Here is a 23,056-nt window from a genome sequence, read left to right as displayed (position 1 = left end):
GAGTACGGCCCATGTTTTAGAGGAGGAAATCTCTTCTCTCTTACACAAAGGGGCGATCCATGTGATTCCGCGAGATCAAGCCCAATACTTTTATTCTCGCTACTTACTGGTTCCAAAGAAGGACGGCTCCCTACGTCCTATCTTGGATCTCAGGGTGCTGAACAAACATTTGAGGCAATACAACTTCAAAATGTTAACGTACAGCACTCTTCTACGCTCAATACGTCAGAACAATTGGTTCACACCAATCGATCTGAAAGATGCCTTTTTCCATGTAGGCATCTATCCCCCTCTCAAAATGTATCTTCTTCGCCCACCGCGGTGTTTGCTATGAATACACAGTTCTACCCTTCGGCCTCTCCTAAGCCCACGGGTGTTCTGTCTTTGTGTAGAGGCGGGTCTGGCTCCATTGAGACTAACGGGAGTCAGAATTCTGACTTATATCGATGATTGAGCTCATCATCATCAATTCGAAAGTCAGAGTTCTGCAGAACACACAGCTAGTTCGGACACATCTGTCGTCTCTTGGTTTCAGAGTGAACCTCCCCAAGAGCAATCTCTCTCCATCACAGAATGTAACGTGCTTGGGACTGGACCTAAACTCTGTGTCAATGCGAGCTCGGCTATCAGCAGACCGCATCTTATCACTCAGAGTCTGTCTCTCTCAGCTCAAACCAGGCTTGAGAGTACAGCTGCAAGGGCTGATGGCTTCAGCCTCTCAGGTCCTTCCACTGGGGCTATTAAGAATGAGGGGCTTTATGAGGTGGATTTCATCCCTTCACCTCAGCTCCGTGGGAGATCTCCATCGCCGCCTCTCGGTGACACGCGAGTGCTACCAAACTCTGCGTCACTGGGAAAGCACAGACTTTTACACTCAGGGAACCCCTCTCGGGATCGTTCTCATGAGGAAAGTCGTGACAACAGACGCATCCCTTTCTGGGTGGGGTGTCACTGTTATTAATATTGAAAATCAATGCAATGTTATGGGGCGTATGGCATTAATATAAAATGTTCTATGTATCCTTTGTGGGTTTGACTGAAACTGATCTTATATGTCAGGAGAGAGACCTGACTGGCACCCCAATTTTTGCATTCAAACCATCACAATGCACACTCCTGTTACGCACGGACCTACTTTCTCAGGCAAACGGGGAAATACACCACCACCCAGAGCGAATAGCTCTTTGGGCTTGGCCCGTGAGAGGTATAACCTTATTGCGTTAGGGGTCCCCTCTCGTGTGGCTGCTACCATCCAATGCACGAGAGCGCCCTCTACCAGGTCACTTTATGAAAATAAGTGGCAGGTATTTGAAGGATGGTGTGCCTCTCATCCGTCAGTGCCTTACCAGTGCTCTGTTACTGACGTGCTGCACTTTTTACAGAACCTTATGGATAAAGGGAAATCCTTTTCAACCATTAAGGTCTACCTGGCAGCTATCACTGCTTGTCATGTTGGTTTCAAAGACTATGCAGTGGGGCAACACCCTTTCATTCGCAGGTTTATGAAGGGGGCTCGCCTCGCCGTTCTCTGCCTGTTGCTAAAAAGCACATCCCCTTTTGGGATTTATCACTGGTGCTGGAGGGTCTGTCGCTGCGGCCATTCAAGCCTATAAATGAGATACAGCATTGCTTCTCGCTCTAGCTTCGGCTAAGTGAATCGGTGACCTCCATGTGCTCTCAGTGCATCCCTTGTGCGCAACGTTCTCCCCTAATATGGATAGGGTTTCTCCTAAGACCAATCCAGCCTTACCAGCTTCCCAGCTTTCATGTGTGCGGTGTTGGAGCTTGCTGCTTTTCACCCACCGCCTTACTCCTCTCAAGAGGATCAAAGGCTGCACATGCTATGTCCTGTGCATTTTCTCCACATGTATATGACAAGGACTAAGGCTTTCAGAAAGAGCGACCAGCTCTTTGTCGCCTGGGGCCCGCCCTGCAAAGGGAAAGCCATCTCTAAGCAGCGGCTGTCTCATTGGCTTGTGGACGCTATGGCATATGACTCAAAGGGGATAACACCCCCCTCGGGCCTTAGGGCTCATTCTACGAGGGGCATAGCTGCATCGTGGGCCCTATTCCGTGGGGTCTCCTTGCAGGAGATTTGTTCAGCTGCTGGCTGGGCTTCTCCACATACCTTTGCTAGGTTCTACCGCCTGGACGTCAGCAGTTCTCTGGTAGCCCATGCAGTTCTGGGGGTGAGCTCTGTGTGAAGCTCACGCATCTCTCCTCACCTGCTTTGTGTTTAGTACTTCCTTACATGGGATGTGCCAAACATGCCCTCCCCTCAAGGGGGGAGGCTGCCTTTGCTGGCCTGACAGTTTCTCTGCTGTGAGCATAGGACAATCTGGGAGTAGTCCATATCTCCCCATAGGTGGATCGTGAAATGAGATAATGAAAGAGAACTTTAGGTTACTATCGTAACCCCGGTTCTCTGAAACATTGAGTGGAGAGATCCACCAAGACTGCCCTGCTTGCCGCGCACGAGAAGTGAATATGCTCACTGAAGAGTAGTTGCCCTGCAGCGTCCTATATGCTCTTACAGGAGGGCGGTGCCTCCTGTAGCGTTGGACGCTACTGTCTGTCAGAGCCAGACTTGGTGCAATTGGATGCTTCTGAGGAGTCATGACCGGATGTCTTTCCCCATAGGAGGATCTCTCCACTTGATGTTTCAGAAAACCGGGGTTACGATAGTACCCTAAAGTTTTCCAAGCTGACCAATGTCTTCAACAAAATAACGCTATTGGTAGCTGTAGGTTTGCATGTCTAAACAGCATTTGTTTAATATGAATGAATGTAATTGCACAGGTTCTGAGAATTGTATGGTTTCGATAAACACAGAAAAAATGCTTCTGATATGCCTACTTCTCTGTAACGTGTGTAAATGACCAAATTATCGACCAATAGAAACATGCTTTCAACATGCCTCTTTTGCTTTGGACTAAATGATTGACCAATGGAAACATGCTTTCGGCATGCCCTTTTGCTTTTGACACAACCTGTACTCCCGTCTCCAGATACTGATACTTGCCCTTCAGGCTAGTGAAGGGTTTTTCAGTTCGCCTGCTCTGTAGTTGACCCGCCTTCCCGGCCAGGTCCAGGTCCAGCTCCTCCAGCATCCCAGCTGAGGATTACTTCCTTTTTCTTTCGTGCTCAAAATAAAACGAAATGAAAATCATAACTGCGCTCTTGGTGTTAGCTCCCGGTCTCAACCCTGAACTGTGGAGAGCAGCACACCTTTAAGTACCTGGGCTGATTAGTTAATGCCCAACCCAGGTGCATGTGCTCTCTCCACCAGATGATGCAGCCGAGACCAATCCGCCACTCAGGCGTACTGACTGCCACAACCTTTTACCCATTTTCCTCAAACAAGACAAAAATAAATTACCTTTTTAACTGTAGATAATGAATTATTATAATGGTAAATAGAGACTCTTCCTTTGAACAGTAAATTATGAATTCTGTTCATAGAATTGCTTTTTAACTTTGTTAAAATAGTTCAATTTCAGTTCACTAAAGCCTTACATAATCAAACCACCACAAAGACACAATGGCAAAGATGTCGAAACATCACAAGAAATAGTTCTGTAAAGTATACTGAACAAAAATATAAATGCAACATTTTTATTTTTGCAGCCATTTTCAATGCGTTTATATAATACCTCAAAGATTTGTTCTATGTGCACAAAGATCTTATTTCTCTCAAAGTTTTCCCACAAATTTGTATATATCACTGTTAGCTAGCATTTCTTCTTTGTCAAGATAATTCATCTCCTGCACAGGTGTGGCATATTAAGATGCTGATTAAAAGCCATTATCACTACACAGGTGTTCCTTATGATGGGGTCAATAAAAGGCCACCCTAAAATGTTGAACACCATGTCACAGATGCCTCAAGAGTTAAGAGATCATGCAATTAGCATGCTGACTGCAGAAATGTCCTGTAGAGCTGTTGCCAGAGTAATGGGTGTTCATTTCTCCACCATAAGCCGCCTCCAGCGTCATTTCAGAGATTTTGGAAGTTCGTCCAAGTTTTTCCAAACGCAGACCACGTGTAACCACGCCAGTCCAGGACCGCACATTCAACTTTTTTACCTGCGGGATCATCTGAAACCAGCCACACGGACAGCTTTACACAACCGTAGAATGCCTGCACAAACTGTCAGAAATAGCCTCAGGGAAGCTCATCTGTGTGCTCAACGTCCTCACTGGGGTCTTGATTTGTCTGCAGTTTGGCTTCACAATTGATGTGAGTGGGCAAGGGCTCAGCTTCGATGGCCACTGGCTTGCTGGAGAACGGTCCTCTTCACTGATGAATCATGGTTTCAGCTGTACAGGGCAGATGGCAGGCAGCGTGTATGGTGTTGGGTGGGTGAGCTGTTTGCTGATGTCAACGTTGTGAACAGAGTGACCCAGGGGTTAAATTGGGGGTCCACCCACCTTTGGTAAATAAATAAATAATTTTGACTGGCAGTTTTACAAATAACTATGACAATCCAGTCCATTTTTCGTGTGCTCCAGTCCATGTGTTCCCTCTAGCCAGTTACTCGATCAACCAATCAAAAATCAGAAGAAAAAAAACTCAGGAGGAACGGTCGTTTATATAGACAAGCACAGAAAGAAAAATATCGTTGATTGTCTTGATTGTTTGGAACCGGACGCAGTAGGTAATTTCATGAACATGTAATTTCATCTATGCAACATTTTAAAGAGAGATGAATAAACAGCCCCCACGAACGCCGGCTATATCCGATGCAGTGGCGACTGGTGAGCTGAAAAGTGGTGGGGCGCAAAACTTTCCGTTTAACTAATCATTGATCTCAACCTGTTTTCATTAGTAATTTAATTTCCTTTATTACCAAGCAGGCCAACGATCAGACTAATCAAATGGCAAGTAGCCTAACACACAGCGTCTTTGGGGAGAGCTGGCCATATATGATAGTATTGAGTAGCCTATTTTGTGGATTAATTGTGTTGATACTCAAGGAAAATCAGGGGAATATTCCGCCACTGCTTAGTGATTAAAACTGATTTTTCTAAATCGCATTTATCATTTAATCTCCCTAACACAATGCGAAGAAGCGGTGTCCCTTTCCAATTGCTTAGTCAGATTGTTTGCATGCTTGTTAATCACTGAAAATAATTAAAACAGTTTGAGATCAATGATTAGTTTAACGGAAGGTTTTGCGCCCCACCAATTTTCAGGTCACCAGTCGCTGCTAAGAAAGATGGATAAAGGAGGAAGAAAGGGAGGACAAAAGAGGAGGATGACCGATTATTTTTGTGGGTAAAAAAATTCTGAGCATTAATGACACTCAATAAACTTGAAATATTTTATGTAAAAGCTTGCATCAATTGTATACATTCTTTATAAAACATTGTTTTCCTTAATTACAATTATGTGCACAATACATTAAACATACAACTATTGTGAGCTGAGACATTCATTGGTTTGTACCTTTTTTCACCCACCTTCCACCGGATCTCAGGGTCCGCCCACCTCCCAAATCCCAATTTAACCCCTGGAGTGACCCATGGTGGTGGTGGGGTGTTGGTATGGGCAGGTATATCCTATGGGCAGAGAACTCAAGTGCATTTTATCCATGGAAATTTGAATGCACAGAGATATCGTGATGAGATCCTGAGGCCCATTGCTGTGCCATTTATCCACTGCCATCACCTCATGTTTCAGCATGACAATGCACGGCCCCATGTTGCAAGGATCTGTACACAGTTCCTCAAAGCTGAAAATGTCCCAGTTCTTCCGTGGCCTGCATACTCATCAGACATGTCACCCATTGAGCATGTTTGGGATGCTCTGGACCAGCGCATACGACAGCATGTTCTAGTTCCCACCAATATCCAACAACTTCGTACAGCTATTGAAGAGGAGTGGGACCATATTCCACAGGTTACAATCAACAATTTGATCAATTCAATGCGAAGGAGATGTGTTGCGTTGCATGAGGCAAATGATGGTCACACAGGATACTGATTGGTATTCTGTTCATTTCATGGTATCTTCTTTTTCGGGGAATCTGTGACTAAAAAATGCATATCTGTATCCCCAATTACATGAAATCAATAGATAAGTGCTTAATGAATCCATTTCAGTTGACTGATTTACATTTATTACCTTTTGAAAATTTTCAAAATTGATAAGTGTTGCATTTATATTTTTGTTCAGTGTAATTTGTTTACTTTATAGTCTATTCAGCTGAGAAAAGAGCAACTTCCCTTCAAAAAGAGACTGTAGTTGATAGTCATTTACAGCAGTTTGGTATGTTGTTGGAAGAGAGCCACAGGGTGGAGCAGAGATGAGAAATGACTGATCACAATCTTGACATCTGTTATTTGCTGGCATGTGTTGAGGCCAATGTATTCCATCGAGGGATTTGTGAAGGCTTCTCGAGTGCAAAGGACATCGCTGATAATCATAGAAAATAGTCTGTGAAGATGCAGGACCTCAACACCACACTCCACACATGCTTGCAAGCAGTAGAGCCCTATCAGTGTTCTCAAAGAATTCTGCTTCAAATCTGAATCAATTTTCCTTACTGGATTGAATAAGTTATTATTCATATATAAATTATTGCTGCCACAGTTTCTAGCTGCCAAATAGACTGGCTAGCTAGCTCACTGTTACTAACTAGCTCTAAATATCAAGATCATTGATTTAAGTCCTGCAAGGGGTTCTTGAACATGAATGCAAATATTAATATTGTTTTTGGCCAGAACACAGTAAGTCCCGTAAGTTCCCCGACAGGCTACAACCTGAATAAATTAATGTAATATAATATTACAACTTGTGGACATTTGTGTTAGTTGTCTTGCTAACATTTCTATCTTATCACATGTTCCACCATCTTTGTTGTGCTCTCCTGCGTCACACTTGGATCTTTCATATCCCAGCTCACCCGCCTTCATTCCCTCCCTTTACACTCGTCCCTTCCTTGCTTGTTAGATTTCTTTTTCCTGTATAGATCTGTGTTTTCTCCCTTGGTCTCTCGGGTCTCTCTCTGTCTGGTTGAGTAATGAACCAGGATATGGTTGGCCACTGCCCAAAGCAGCGCATCCTGATTGGCTGGCTCTCGGCTCCCTTGTGCCATGATTGGGCACTGTGTACTTAGCTGCATATTTTACAGAGGAAAAGACAGTCTGGATTTGGAAAACCGAAGGTAGTGATGCAAGGTTTGTGAATTTTTCCCATTGCATTTTACCTTCGTCCTGTCTGTTTTGTGCGGTTGTAATACTCGACTTGCGAGGCCACTGTGTGGGCCGGCTGGGGGCAGACTAGCGGCTAAGTTGTCTGTGTACAGGGAGGAGCGAGTATGTGCTTCGGAGATGGCTCGGGGTGGGGTAGCTGCGGATCTCCCGGGCACGTCCGACCAGTGCGAAGTCGACTTGTAGTTGGAGAGAGTGACGGGAGGTGGCTTGTTGTATTAAGAAGATGCATGTGCAGAATCTGGTTATTTCTTCATTTATCGTATCGTTCTTTTCGCTCGAGAGTGAGAGTGAGAGCGAGGGCGTTTGTGTTTGTGTGCGCGCGCGTGGGTTGGATTAGCCTGTTCAACAATTGATTATTTCACGGGGTGTTTGGTTTTGATTGCAGCCGCCTGCTTACTTTGCCAGATGCTCCGACAAATGTGAATGGCTGTTCCTGTCCCTTTAATCTGATACCAAAATTGTTATTTATATTAGCAATAATTCAAGACGTTTTATCTCCTCTCCCCGTCGACTATTTCAGATTTACAACACGTGTCAGCGCAAACACGAAGAGCTAAGTAAGATAAACAGTTAGGCTGTTTACGAATTGTGAATGAACTGCTGGTTTATCGCTGGACTCCGGACACTGGATCCAAATTGAATGTATCATCTGTTCGATAATTTCTGGATAATATCTGTTCCACGGGGACCATTTTGCTGCGGATTCTAAGCATGCTGTTTTCATGCTATTAGATTTGTTCTAGTTTTACTGGCATAACCAAATTGGGCAAGGTTTATAGTTATGTTTATCACTTGCACAAACTTTGTTTTAAATGGCATCTTCCTTTTATTGCAAATTCTTTTTTAGCCACGTAGCCTAATCAGGTCTGTTCTGATGTAGACTAATCTAACTTCCCACAGTATGCTGTGTATCATTCTCTTCTGATTAGTTTGCAACCTCAGGGAAAATTACAATGGTATGCAGGTTTTGAACCCAACCAAGCAGCAAAAAGTTATGAAAAAAATGTAAAACATATTTATCACATCTGTGACAGAACTGTGATTGTAAACATTTTTGGCACTACAAATTGACTTTGTATATTTCCATGCATTGTGGGAAATGTGACTTTTTTATTTTCAGCTTTAAAAAAAATGTAGATTCATTTTTGTAGATCATTATAGACTGCCTGGCTGAATTGATGGCTGGGAAACATGTTCTTCCATTTACCTTTCTAGCGCACCACCTGTCACTTCATACAGGACACATTTCTTAATCTTTTGCCTCTGTTATTACCCTTACTGGCATTACCACCGTTGCCTTCTGTTTTCACTGTAATTTTATTGATTGAGAGGGCAGAATGGTAACTTGCCAGTGTACAAGGTGTCATTTACAAGGTGCAGTATATGAGTTTGGAATTATGAGGCAAATCCAATTACATAACTTGGTGAAAAAATTTGTGGGGGGGGGGGGGGGGGGGGCAACATTTGACTTAAGGAATAATTGCAAAACGGCATCTATTTACAGTAATGCCAGTTGTGAGCAGTATGGTGTAGTGGCTGTAACTTGGCTAGTTCGCTTGTGAAGCACAGTAAAGGTGCGGTAAAGCGAATGTCGTGTAGCAGGTTACCGTGTCTGATGACACAACCCGCTGATTCAAATAAAAAAATAAAAATGAAAAAATTCAAAAATAACAATATTGCCCTTGGTTAAGGGATATTTTGCCTTTAGCTGACTATGCAAGAAGTTGTGGAAGTTGCTCTGGATCAGAGCGTCTGCTAAATGCCTGTAATGTAATGTAATAGTAACGTGTTTGCCTAAGAAAATCTCTGGACAAATGAATTGTAACTTGTTTGTTACAATGGCAATAAGTAATCTGTATAACAGCTCAATATGGCTAAATTGGTCATAAAGTAAACAAAAACATATGCCAAGCATGAAACAGCGTATTTGTCTAGACACCACCAGAAGCTGAACAGTATTCCAAGTATCACAGGAGGACAGTGATTCCCAGTTGAACTGTACAACCCATTTCTTATCCATAGTATGCAATTTTCAAGATCAAAAAGTGTATTTACTAAATACACCCTAACACAACCTACTTATAATTTCCAAGCTCAAAAACTATCTGGTGTTTTCACTTTTAAAACAAGTGGATGTCGATTACACATCCTTAATCTATTGTTTTAATAGATTAGTTTGTCTTAATCTACTGTTTAGCTTGGCAACTTTGCTCACACAAATAAAAAATCACAATTATTGAGACACAAGGTGGGAAACTCAGCTTATAATACTCAGGCTGGCATGGCAGCCCCTCAGAAACCTCACACTAATCCCCTTGAAAAGTGCAGGGCACACACACCATTCACTCACACACTCATACCTAGGGGCAATTTAGAGTCTCCAATAAACCTAACCCGCATGTCTTTGGACTGTGGGAGGAAACCGGAGTTGGTTTATGTCCACAATACAAATATATATATTTTTACAATCATTTGCTTTCCTTATTGCTAAGAGTGACAGTATTACGCTTATGACGGTAACAACATATGACCTAAAACACTAAATATTTCAACAACATATTTTGCTATATGGTGGTGCTGTAAATCTATCAGGACAGCACTGATTTTTTTTAGTTCACATTTATTAGCAAAGCCAAGGAAAGACTAAGTGGATCTGTACTGTACTTCGTATCTCAATCCCATTTCTTTCAAGGAAATGAAGTGCTGCATGGGACTACATGAAAATTTGTGTCTTAAATTTATAATATACTGTATGTGTGAAGGATTTAGAGAAACCAAAAGAGGCTTCCTTGTTGGGTCTTAGGTGCCTTTTATCTGTCTGCATTCCTCCAAAAGGCATCCCTCATTTCTCCCTTGGTTCTCCCTTCGTTCATTGACGCTCTACCGTAGTTGCAGTGACCATTATGTCACTAATAAGTGGACAAAAAGGATGAAGCCACATGCAGCATCAGCATCCTAGTTTATCTAAAAACCCCTGTCTTGTCACATTAGCTAACGAACTACCTAAACTGGAGATAAAAAAAGATAACATTATTTGACTAGCAATGATGCAGAGTTGATAATAATTAGCTACGGTATCAACTGAAAAAACATAACAAGAAAACTCACAATACCGATCTGCGGGGCTTTTCATATAGCCTAACTTTTTGAGTGACTTTTACTTGGTCATTAAACATGTTGAGTTTATTTTGTTTGTTGTGTTGCCTTCACTGATTGTGTTTTTACCATTTTCTCATTGTCCATGTGATCTCATTTATTGGAAAAAGTCTACAAATTTCCAGGTTTTCCCGAACACGCGTTAACTCCAAACTAGTAAACCACCTGGCTGGATGGGCAGTAGAAGCTACCGAATAGCTAAATTTACTAACTAGGTAACCAGCAATTAAGCTAACTAGGTATTTCCCAAAGGGAGCCAAACGGTGATTGATTGTGCTTTTCCCCCATTTTTGTACATTTGCAGACAGTGACTGGTCATACTCACCCCTCAAGTTTGCCAACCAGCTGAACTGCCTCAATGTGTGCTGTGAATTGGGTACCAACAAAGATGTTCTAATGCTAAGATGTTGTTTTGGTCTCTCAGTTCTATTCGATCCTAATGTCCAAAACAGTTTGGAGAAGGCCCTTTCCTTTTTCAACATAACAATGCCCCCAGGCACACAGCGAGGTCCATATAGAAATGTTTTTATTGAGAATAATGTGGAAGAACGTGATTGCCCTGCAAATAGCCCTGACCTCAACCCCATCCAACACCTTTGGAATCAGTTGGAAAGTCAACTGTGAGCCAGGCCTAATCGCCCAATCAGTGCCCGACCTCACTAATGCTCTTCTGCCTGAATGGAAGCAAATCCCTGCAGCAATGCTCCATCTAGGACAAAGCTTTCCCAGAAGAGTGGAAGCTGTTATAGCAGCAAACGGTGGACCAACTCCATATATTTTCAGTGAGATACTGGATGTCAGGTGTGCAGATACACTACATAGCCGAAAGTGTGTTCTCAGCCATATTTAGAATACTTTTGACTTGTATAATTTGAGATCATCATGCATAAATATAAAAATGATGAATTAAAAAAATGTTATATGTGAGAGGCCAAAAATATGAGGGGCCACATGCCCCCTTAGTTTGAATAGCCACGACTCCACTGCCTATAGGAGGCGCAATTTTGAGGGTCTTTATCATTCTTTGGGAGCAAACAAATAGATGCCATGAAGGTAAATTTTTCAGGGAAGTCCTGAGCCTTGATCAAACCGATTTTTAATTGGTGGTGACAAAATAGGGTGAAGCTCTAGTCAGTATGTCTTATAAGATTTGAGTGGGTATCCATCACTGAACTCTGTGGTAACTAGAAAGGAAACTGCTTTCTCAAAACAGCGCTTTTTCCACGGCCCATAGTTTTTTCTCTGATTGGCCAATGTGATATGTCACGTGAACGTGGTCAGCTTGTCTCTTTTGCACAGTATAATGGCTGCCAGTGAAATTTGTAGCTATAGATAGTAGGGCTGGCCCCGAACGTTTGAATGGTTCGGAATTCGTTCGGTATATTGGCATTCAAATCTCAATTCAGGATTCAGATGATTCATTTTAAAAAAATTATTATTATTATTGTTTGTAATTTGAGGATAGGTTAGATAACCTAAAAAAAATGAAAAGACAGAGCATGCAACGTGCATCACTACAAATGCTTCAGTCCACGTGTCCATTAGCACAATGGCAACTGCGAAGAAATCGGCTGTGTAGAAACACTTCAAAATTACGGATGACAAGGAAAAGGCTCAATGTCAAATATTTAACAAGCAATTAGCATACCACGGCGGCACAACAAATCTGAGTGCTCATTTGAAATCTGTAAGTAGGCTATGTCTATAATTAATTTGTCGGTGAAAAGATATCCTGTAGCTAGCCTAGTAGGCTAGCCTAGGCAGTTAGTTAACAAACTAGCTAGCTAATTTTGCATTGGCTAACTGCTGTCATAGGCATAGGCGATTGAGAAATGTAATAATAATAATAATAATAATTATTATTATTATTATTATAGCCAATTTATTATTATAGGTGCATCCCCTGGTTTCGCAGCCCTCTGCATCATCAACCTCCTCAACAACGCTGATTATATTATTTATTTTGTTTATTTGGACTTTGTGCAATAAAATTTAATTTTGGAAATAACTGTTGTGTTATTTGATCCTTTCAATAAACGGGTATTTGAAAATTGAAACCCTTCATTCACGGCTAGGCTATACAATGCCCCCCACTGGATCTATAATGAACTGCAGCTTTCGGTTATGAAAGCTAATAGGCCTACGGTATTCCTAATTTTTAAACGTGTTTTTGTGAGAACGAACGTTCGGAGCTTCGTTTGGAAAACCAACGAAAGTCTGAAGCCTAAAAAATGGCATTCGGGCCAGCCCTAATAGACAGTGGCTAATTTTGAATAAATTAGCTAGCTTTGTTAGCTAGCTAAGTCAGTTATTCACACACAGCACCGTAGCATAGGGAAGAACTTCAGTTAACACTGTGATTACCACCAACTACACTGACAGTCAGTCAATCACAGATGTTTTTGTCCCACAGAGCTCAGCTGATGTAAGCTCCTGTAGGTTTTTGCCAGTCACTGTAATGAGCTAACCAACCACCATCATTTGTATATGAGGCTAACCGCAAACTATAATACCATAGCTAACCTTTTGCTGTTCACTTAAAACGAGTATAATTGAATACCATCAATTTTCAGACTGCTAATTTTTCTTAATCCATCGGCCGTCTTTGGTAACTCAGATATTCTACTCATAAGTCCCACTGCTGTCCGGCTATCCGTGGACCTGCCTTGTGTGGCTATCTGATAGGCCTTAATAATGCAAAATCTTGATGGAAATGCGCATGATGAAAAAGAAGCCTATTTTGCAGCCCGAGAATGTCACAATTTGACTATATTGACAGAATAAATTATAATCTTGTAGTTTATTGCAGCCGTGGTTAGCAGTAGAAATCAGTACCCAACCTTAAATGCACTTTTTACTGGTAGCCTAACCCGGACATTGCGATATTTCTCAATTGAAATGATCTAAACTTATTTCACAAGGGAAACTGGGTTTTGTTTGTTTAAATGGTTGATCTATAAGGTTGATTTTAATGGTGCAAACCATTTAGATCATGGCAGAAAGACAGGTGCCAGATAACCAGCAGCTCCAGGCAGATTCTGATGATAAAACTTAAGAGAAATGAGCCGCGAGTTTGCTAAAACAGCTAAACAGCCACAGCTTAATAAGCTACTTAGGTAGGCTACATTTGGTATATGATCTAAATGTATTTCACATGGGAAACACATGGTTTTGGTTATGTTTCTGCAGCAATATACAATCTGACGATAAAAATTTGTTTCAGTACAGCCTGTATTCAGAAATGCCATCACGATATGGGAGACATGAGCTGGGAGTAGCAAGTTGCTAAAATACTTAAACAGATATTTAGCTTGTTAACTGTTTAAGTTGGCAGTAGTGCTGTGTGAACAATGTTGTAAACGATTTAGCAAACAAACATGCTGTAGGTTAGGATACTGCCAAAATGAAATAGCCTAGCTATATGGATATAATACTTTTCATCGCCACATAGTTTAACAACACTTAAGATGTTTTGCCTTTGGAAATATTACTCACTTCAAAGGATTTGAAACTTTTTATTATTAAGCACAAGGTAAAAACACCAAGGCAACATTTGCTAGTTAGCTAAGCTAGCGAAATTCATGACTGTTAGCTAAAAAGTAGTTAGCTGTACCCACAGTTTTGCAAATGTAGTCTGAGAATAAAATGAAGCCACTGTCCAGATAGGCCCCATCATGTGATGTAGGCTAGTTGTCAAGCTACTATGGTTGTCTCAAGACCGTGTTACAAATATCATCATTTCATTCTTAACCAATCAGAGATCAGTTTGCCTAGTCAATGCAATCGGAATGGTGATATTTAGTCATATTTTTTTCTATTCTGTTCAGCCTAGAACATTTTCTGATCCAGGAAAAATGTCAAATGTTATTGCCTGCTTCTATTGATTACCACAATATAAGCTTTTGGCACATAATTTGTGCTGGGGCGAGTTCAATGAATTTCTAGAACACTCATAGGAAATACATGGCTCATCATATAGGCTAATTCTGTTTCCGGGCCGTGGCAGCCATCCTGCGGTTGTGCCACATGTCGAAGTATCAAATTGAATAGAATGTAATGGAATCACGTGACCACGTTTCCCTTCTAGTTTCTGGCTGGACCGCAACAGTGGGGCCAGCCCTACAAACACGAATGTCTGTGACTGACTGACTGATTAAGTGATAGAGTTACATCGCGCATATCTGTGATGTCGGCCGGTTCCAGGTTTTAACCTGGTTTAGTTTAAGCTACCATTTAAACTGACTATGATAGGAAGATATCAAAATGAAGAATACATAAAACTAGTAATTTAAATTGTAAGTAAGCTGCCACTTTTAAATTGTTTAAATTGAATCGAGAAACGCATGAAAGAAGCTCAACGTAAGTTGTTTGGTACTACCCCCATAAACAGCTTTTCTTTTCTTTTGTGAGAAATAAACGGCAAGTTAGTCAGCTAACCGCATTTAACGACAAACATGTTATCGCTAATGTTAGCCTTTATGGAGATCACACATCGTTAGATTTCAGGTAAAAGTAGAGTGGGTAATTTAGGGTAATTTTTGCCCCGCTAACGTTTATTCATCTGTTTTCCCGTTGTGACTGATTCATTTTTGTGGCTTGCTAGCAAACTCTGCTCCGACTGCTACTGATCAGTGATGGGTGTAAAGCCGGGGTTACATAAAATTCACATTAGTCTATAGGTCCCAAAGTAACGTTCAATTATTGCAAAATATTTCTAACTCGAATTTTGTGTTTTCTAAAGTGTTACTCTATTAGCCCAGTTTAATTTAGCAGACGTTAACCTAATAGTTACAAGCATCGCTCTTTGCTTTGTATTAGTCATGATTGTGCACTTTAACCCGAAGTTAGTCTACAATAGACAAGTTTACGAATTAAGTAGGCGATCTGCTTTACTCGAGTGTGTAGATTGGACGGCTGATCTATTTCTTTAAGTAGACTATTTATTATATTGGAAAATCGGAAAATTATTTGCACTGAACTTTTTTTTGCCTGGACTGCAACAGCGGGGCCAGCCCTACAAATGCGAATGTCTGTGATGAAGTTACACCATTGGTCGGCCAAGTTATGAAGTTGCACCATTGGTCGGCCGGTCCAGCCATATACTAGGTTTTGACCTGGTCTTGTTATGTAGTTCATTGGTATCCATCCAGAGCAGGCATTAAGGTTTGCCTTATGAGCATTAAATATACTAGGAAGTGGTACCTTATTACAGGGCTCTTACAGGTGCTTAAAGTGCCCAGAAATTGAAGTACTGGAATATCTGGAAAAACAGACCCTTTTTCATGAAGTGCTTTAAAATATCCTTAAAGCTAAAATGATCTAGTGTCTAAAATTGACATTTAGTAAGAATGATGTGTGTGACAGTTTCCCAACAATTTGTTCATTAAAATTTGATATCAATAGAAAAAAGAAAAAAGAATACCAAGAAAATACTATTATACTATTAGATGCAAGTATACAATTAGAACGAGTAGAATCAGGCAAACAATTCAGCGAGGTCAAAAGTGGCTTGAGCTACACAGAGGAATCTCGAAGACTTAGCAAAGACATAGACAGAGGACCGGGCTTAAATACACTGCGAAAACGAGCAAACAAGGCACATGACAGAGACAATGAGGTACAGGTGGGCTAGTTAATCATTTCTGAGAAAAAGATTAAAAAACACAGGACCAAGTGACTTGAAACAATTTAGGAGACATTGGGTGGCATTGCTTCGGAATACAGCTTCTTTATTTTCTGTGATGCAAGATAGCCTATATTGTTCGTAGTACAGTAACTTGGCGTCATTTTTATATCAATACTTTTAATGGCAGGCCTAGATTTAGGTAGTTTGAATGAATGACTTATGGACAGTGCTTTGTATGTGAGAGTAACTTGGCATTTTTGTACGTTGAAAACGTGTTTTTAATTAGATCATATGTACTAGGCCCACCCATTCCCCTCAGTGAGTTAAGTATTCAGTTGCTTTTTGATGTGATTTAGCCTATGTAATATAAATTAATTCTTGCCTTTGCCTTGCATAATGAGGCCCAATTTGATTGGCTAGGTGCTGTCTTATGTAACTGTTCTAAACATGATACTTCTGACTCTAATCCACGCTGTTTTTGTAGCAATTTTCTTTTTAAATTTAATCAAGTGTGCCAAATTATATGACCCGGAACAGTAGCTTTGGCCGCATCCCGGTGTAGCAGCAGACACTGTGGAATTTTTATTATCTTCAGTATCCACTTCTGGACCAAACCACAGAACTCTGAGTTTGACAGTAGTCAGGAGTTAAACCTCCAGGTCCTACTTCTCTGCTTCTGTATAGATAAATTCATATCCATAATAACTGGGGCATAGTCAGATAATAGTGCCTATTTGGCTAAATGACACTAAATGAGTGCGAACAATGGAAACAAAATTGTAATCAATTCTTGAGCATGAGGCTTGGGGATTAGAGAAAAAAGTATTGCTCTTAACAAGAGGGTTTCATTTTCTCCATATATTGACAACACCCATGTCATTGCACATTTCTTTGAAGACCAACGATGATCTAATATTTGTCATGGCTACAGATGAGGATTTCTTCCGGCCCTGAAGACACAGTTGAACATGCCAGTTAGGAGGCCAATGCCTCCGTAATGCTGATTAAATAATAAAACCTTATCAGACCTAAATCCTAAGTCCTCATTAAATGCATAAAAATTCTGTATGGTAATATGTTGTCTAAAAATGTATCCCATTATTAGAACAAATCTGCCCTCTGGATTGTTCGTTTTTTGTTCAAAAATAAAGGGTAAATGTTTGCTGATAAGAATGGTGGTGCCTCTTTTGTGCATATTATGGACTGAAAAATAAATCTTCCCTAACCAATCCCTTTTAAGCTTTGAATGCGTGTTCTCTAACAAGTGTGTTTATTGAATCATAGCAATATCTGCCTTCTCCCTCTTTAGAAACGTGAAAATTTTTTCTCCTCTTGATGACATGTCCTAAGCCCTTATGCTGTTCGTGTATAATACTGTAATTAAGAAATAAAGTGGTCCTAAAAAGAGAAATAGGCTGAGGGAAGCAATCAAGAACTCTGTTTTTCCATGTCTTAGTAACACAATACTTGTTTTCCTGAGCACCTGAGGCCCAACAATTTTTTTTAAACATTGGTTGTCCACCTTCACAAAGAGTGAACTACAAGTAGGCTACATATTTCAAAATATGAGTGCACTTCCCAAAGACTGCATTTTAACCATTTTAATTTTGCATGCTGGTGAGCCAGGTTAAATGGCAATGTCCCAATGTTGCTACACAGTAGTATACAATTAACAATATCTACAATTGTTGTAAATGTATGACTGTTAAAGCTGAACTTCATCTTCCATTCAACCATTGAGTCAGCCATTGTTTCATTAGCATTAATTTTCTGAAAGCTAGTTTTTCAGCAATATGTAGGAAGATGAGCAGAACCCACATGCAATGATTTATATTAGTTTTTTATATTAAGAACTGATACATGAAAAGATCATGTCTTACCACACACTTTTATCTTTTCAAGTAAATTGTCTAATTTTTTCAAATAAATTGAGCATATTTTGCATAAATATTATTTTGCAACAAATTCACTTTAATTAAATATTGACAAAATATTGACCATCAGAATAGGGCTCATTTGACCTTCTCTATTGTAACTTACATTGCACCCCAGCTGTCCCCACACTGAAAGCATTGCTATTAGCTTCATTAGCTACATTGTGTATTTAAAAGCACTGCAACTTACCGTTGGTTTATTCGAAAGTACATCTCCAGAAGTTAAGTGGACTTGTCTTACCCTTCCTAATGTGTTAGAATGTTGCATGCACCTTTTGTGTTGGCGGGTCAAATTTGACCCATGTTTTAACTTGGCACAAAAAACTAAAAAAACAATGATTATCATCCAATATTGTTTTCTTTTTTTTTTACCTCATAACTAACTTAGTATCCATTCATAACCATAAAATCACTTTCTTTTTAAAAATTTCATTGTCCCAAGACCATTTACCTTACAATATACCACTCGTTTTCAGTAAAAAAAAAAGAAGTCTAAATTCACTCATATTTCCTATAGTGAAGACAAGGGGTAATTATGTTATCTGACTATAATATACTAATATTAGAACATACATTTCTAGACTAAATTGCTTGTGGATTTTTAAAATAACTTTACATTATTAACCAAAGTGGCATCTGTGGTGTTATGGGTCAAAATTGACCCGTATAGATTTATGTTTTAAAAAAGATTTAAAATCTTATTTTTTTTCCGAAAACCAAACTTTAATTTGTTCAAAATAACAAATTCTAATGAATATGGATGAGAGGGTTTCTCAAATAATATGTAGCCTAGCCAGTGCAGTCCAACCTACATAAACAAAGGTACCACCATGAGTATCCATTTGTAATGTGGAAAATGTCCTGTTATATGTCTGAATAATAATCCATACTCAAAGCTCACTTGAAGGCCTAATTAAATATTTGACTCTAACATCTCTTTGCCAAAGATTGCATAAGGTTTGATTGAAGGCTCAAATAGAGATAAACTCTCTCACCAGCCCCCAGCCCGGGTCTCCAACCATAGCACAGTGACTGGGAAAAAGTCTCAAATCAATTCAAAATACATTTCACAAACAATTGTCACAATACACTTCACAGACAACCCTGGCCTGTCCTAAACCCCCGCAGGAGCAAGCCTAAAGCAACAGTGGCAATAAAAAACACCCTGTGGCAGATTGGAAGAAACCTTGGAAGGAACCAGGCTCTGGGGGGGGCATCCATCTTCTTCTGGTTGGCTCAGGGTGTAGCTTGGTGACCAACATGGTCAGTCAGTCAGTGGTCACATTGATAGAATTTGTGGCAGCTAAATAACAATCCTGGAGTAGTGGCTCAGATGATGGCGGGGTGGCAGTGGTGGGGAGTGGCAGATGGAGTCAAAAGTGGGCAGGGTGGTAGTGGCAACAAAAGATGGGCCGACGGGTGTGTGTGTTCAAGATCAATTTCCTTTTTAGTGTGTGAGTGTGTGTATTCACGTTCAAGTAAATTTTTAATGTGTGTGTCAGGGTGTAAAATTAACACCTACCACCTGCCAAATGCGGGTGATTTTGCGGAGTGGCTGGTAAATTTGTGAGGCTTACATGCCACAGTGGCGGATGCCCAAACTTTGTGTGTACTGTGTTATCGCGTTATTTACATGGCAGTAACCTGGCAACCCATCTCGCGTCACGGCCCCTAGACGATATTTCAATGAGAAGTGGCGACATGATCAGGTGTTTGAGCCTTCTAGCAAAAAGTATTGCTCCCACTGTCGTATTTAGCCTTTTAGCGGCGACTGGTGAGCTGAAAACTTTCCTTTAAACTCATCATTGATCTCAAACTGTTTTAATTAATTTTCAGTGATTAACAAGCATGCAAACAATCTGACTAATCAATTGGAAAGTGACACACAGCTTCTTCGCATTGTGTTAGGGAGATTAAATGATAAATGCAATTTAGAAAAATCTGTTTTAATCACTAAGCAATGGCGGAAACTTCCCCTGATTTTCCTTGAGTATCAATACAATTAATCTACAAAATAGGCTACTCAATACTATCATATATAGCCTGCTCTCCCCAAATAGGCAGTTTTAGCGAGTAGCCTAGGCCTTATAGCCTACATTTATTTTCATTTGCAGTATGAAATTGTGCACATTTTTAATCAACATTATTTGTGGATACATGCACTTCTTTCTCCGCACTCGTATTCATGGCAAATATATGCAATGCGTAGATTGTAAACAATCTTGAAGTGCAGGTTTTGTTTTTGCTGGTTATTCTGTAAGCTAACACGGTAGATAACAGACTGGTGTATCTCGTTTGTTAAGTGTAGACTACTTGGTGATTAAAACAGATTTTTAACAGATGGATTGAATTTATGATTTAATGCCCCTAACACGGTATGAAGACGCTGTGTGTTAGGCTACTTGCCATTTGAGTAGTCCGATCATTGGCATGCTTGATAATAAAGGAAAATTAATCAAAACAGGTGGAGATCAATGATTAGTTTAAAGGAAAGTTCTGCGCCCCACCAATTTTCAGCTCAGTCACCGCTGCTTTAATATAGATTTTTTAAAAGTGGCTGGTAAAAAAGGTGAGTGGTTGGTAGAAGTTGAGAATCTACCAGACACAGTGGCTAGTGCATAAAAAAGTTAATTTTACACCCTGGTGTGTGTGTGAGTGTGCTGGTGGGGGGAGGAGGGGGAGGAGGGGTTCACAAATCTATACTGCGAGAATAATGTTGTTCCCGTGAAGGAAGACAGAAAGAGACAGAGAGAGAGAGGATGTGTGTCTGTGTGTATTTCCCGTGGGGGCAGGGGTGCCAGTGGGATTGGGAGTACATACTGTGAGAAAATATTGTTCCCGGGGAGGAAGAGGAGGGGTGGGGTGTCTAGACTCAAAGGTGAATCTTGTTTGAGTCAAATTTGATACACAGAACTACCCACAAATTTTCAATGCTGCATGCCATACTATCAACAACCAATATTCTCTGCCGGTCGTATTTGACCCATAACACCACAGATGTAACAGTTTCTTTTAGAGACCTTCAGAATTGAATAAAATGGTGACCATTGTTTTTGTTGTGTTTATATGGCTGTTTTTGAGGATATCATGAAGCCTTGTTCCAATAAAATACATTAGATGGTATTTATGACATATTTAACTTGAAAACAGGTCAAATTTGACCCTAACACAATAGGAGGGTTACACACTGTCAACTAAATCAGGCTCACAGTACAACAGTGGTAGCAAAGACTAGTAACTTGTATATGGCTGTGCTGAGCTTTTAAGTATTCAGATAGCTATCCCAATACATTGTGTGTTGATTTGTAATGAGACAAAACAACTTAATGACAGTAGAATACTGTAAGTACAATTTATCTGGAATAAAGTAAACAAACTTCTTGACAACCATACGCAAGAACAACTTGGTTTGACTAATCATTTCAGTGGATTGTAATTCCTTGGTCAGTAGCACTTGATCTAAGATTTAGTATTATTTTAAAGGTCAGTGGTTTTAGCTAAGCTGTAATTGGAATGACCTGCGGTGGCAGGCCATGATGCATGCGTTATTCTTAGGTAAAGCCTACTGAAAGGCCCTATTCGCCTCTTGATCCTCTGACCTATTGAGGTTGAGGTTGCCAATTGAAGGGCACAAAAGCACAACAGTACCAGTCTTTGCACTCTGCTGTATACATTGTTTTTTTTCTGGAGTGTAAGAAACTGTACTATTCGCTTGGGGACACTGAAGCTGTCATACATGCGCCTTATGTGTAAAACCAGCCTGGGCTTGTCCAGTCTGAGATTTTTTGTCGTGGGGACAACACATCCAGACAGGAGAAACATGAGAGTGCTCTACTTGTCCTTCAGAAACACAAAAAGTACTGTATTCCTTGTAAGCCAGCAACATTCCATTCAAATTAAGGAATTTGATAACTACACATCATCGGTGATGTTCTCAATATAACGGTAATCTGGAAAATGTTTGAGGTTGATCCATTTTACTGATGAGCATAGCCACTTCCAACTGTCTCCCTCTCCCTAACATCAGCACCAAGACATTGGTCTGCAGCGACATTAATTCACTGCTTCCAGGGTTTTTTCCTGACTCAGAATAGGGCTTAGGTGGTGACTTAGTGCAGCAGCATCAATTGAATGCGTCATCTCCCTGTATTTAGGTACATTTAGGGCCAAATTTGCATACAAAAGACTGGCAGCGCAAATCGCGAAATTAATGTCTTATTTACAAATGCTACAGCTAATTACGCAATCAGCGAATGGTACTGTCTACTATTCGCATTATGCATATGAAGCACAGCTTACTGTAAATGTCCAGTGTTAATGCAACTCTTCAAAAAACAAACAAAAAAAAAATTTGCTTTTGATACTGTGGACCACCGCATTTTGATTGAGAGGCTCAGGTAGTGGGTGGGTATTTCTGGATTGGCTTTCGATTGGTTTTCCTTGTACCTGTCAGACAGGACTTTCTCGGTTACAGTCCATAATTATGCCTCATCAGCTGAATCACTTTTTGTGGTGTTCTCCAAGGTTCTGTCCTGGGCCCGCTGCTGTTTACATTGTACTTGCTTCCTCTCGGGCAGATAATAAGCAATTTTAATGATGTCTCCTTCCATTGTTGTGCAGACGATATTCAATTATACTTTTCGATTAAGCCTCAAAATGTTTCAAGACTGGTTGTTCTACTGAATTGCCTCGACTCCGTAAAAGATTGGATGGCAGACAATTTTCTGCAGCTAAATACTGAAAAAACAGAAGTTTTTATTTCTGCCCCAGATGGCGTTGTCCCAAAGGTGATGGTATGTCTTGGCTCTTTGTCCACTTCTGTTAAACCCACCCTCTGTAATCTAGGCGTTTCTATGGCCAGGCATTGAGTTTTGACCAGCATGTAAATTGCTTGGTTTGCTCCTGCTTCTACCAGCTGAGAAAAATTGCCAAACTCAGGCCCATTGTCTCCACAGCTGAGTTGGAGATGATTATACATGCATTTATTTCCTCACGTCTTTATTACTGCAATTCCCTTTTCACCTGTCTTAGCAAGACATCCCTTCACTGCTTACAACTGGACCAAAATGCTGCTGCTAAGAGCCTGACCAGGTCCCCCAAAAGGTCTCGCGTAACACCAATC

General features: G+C 40.5%; 1 protein-coding gene across 2 annotated transcripts in view; it reads left to right on the top strand.

The window, feature by feature from the left end:
* The first annotated feature begins 6,971 nt into the window (after positions 1–6,971).
* ctbp1 (C-terminal binding protein 1) overlaps positions 6,972–23,056 on the top strand; it is a 251,119-nt gene continuing 235,034 nt past the window's right edge. For both annotated transcript variants that reach the window (XM_035424959.1, XM_035424960.1), the window contains exon 1: positions 6,972–7,182. In XM_035424959.1, the coding sequence (XP_035280850.1) occupies positions 7,176–7,182 (7 nt within the window). In that variant the 5' untranslated portion in view covers positions 6,972–7,175. The remainder of the gene's footprint in view (positions 7,183–23,056) is intronic.

This window comes from Anguilla anguilla, chromosome 7, assembly GCF_013347855.1.
Source record: "Anguilla anguilla isolate fAngAng1 chromosome 7, fAngAng1.pri, whole genome shotgun sequence".
NCBI lineage: Eukaryota > Metazoa > Chordata > Actinopteri > Anguilliformes > Anguillidae > Anguilla > Anguilla anguilla.
Note: the sequence above shows the minus strand (reverse complement) of the source record. Positions and strands in the feature narration are given on the sequence as shown.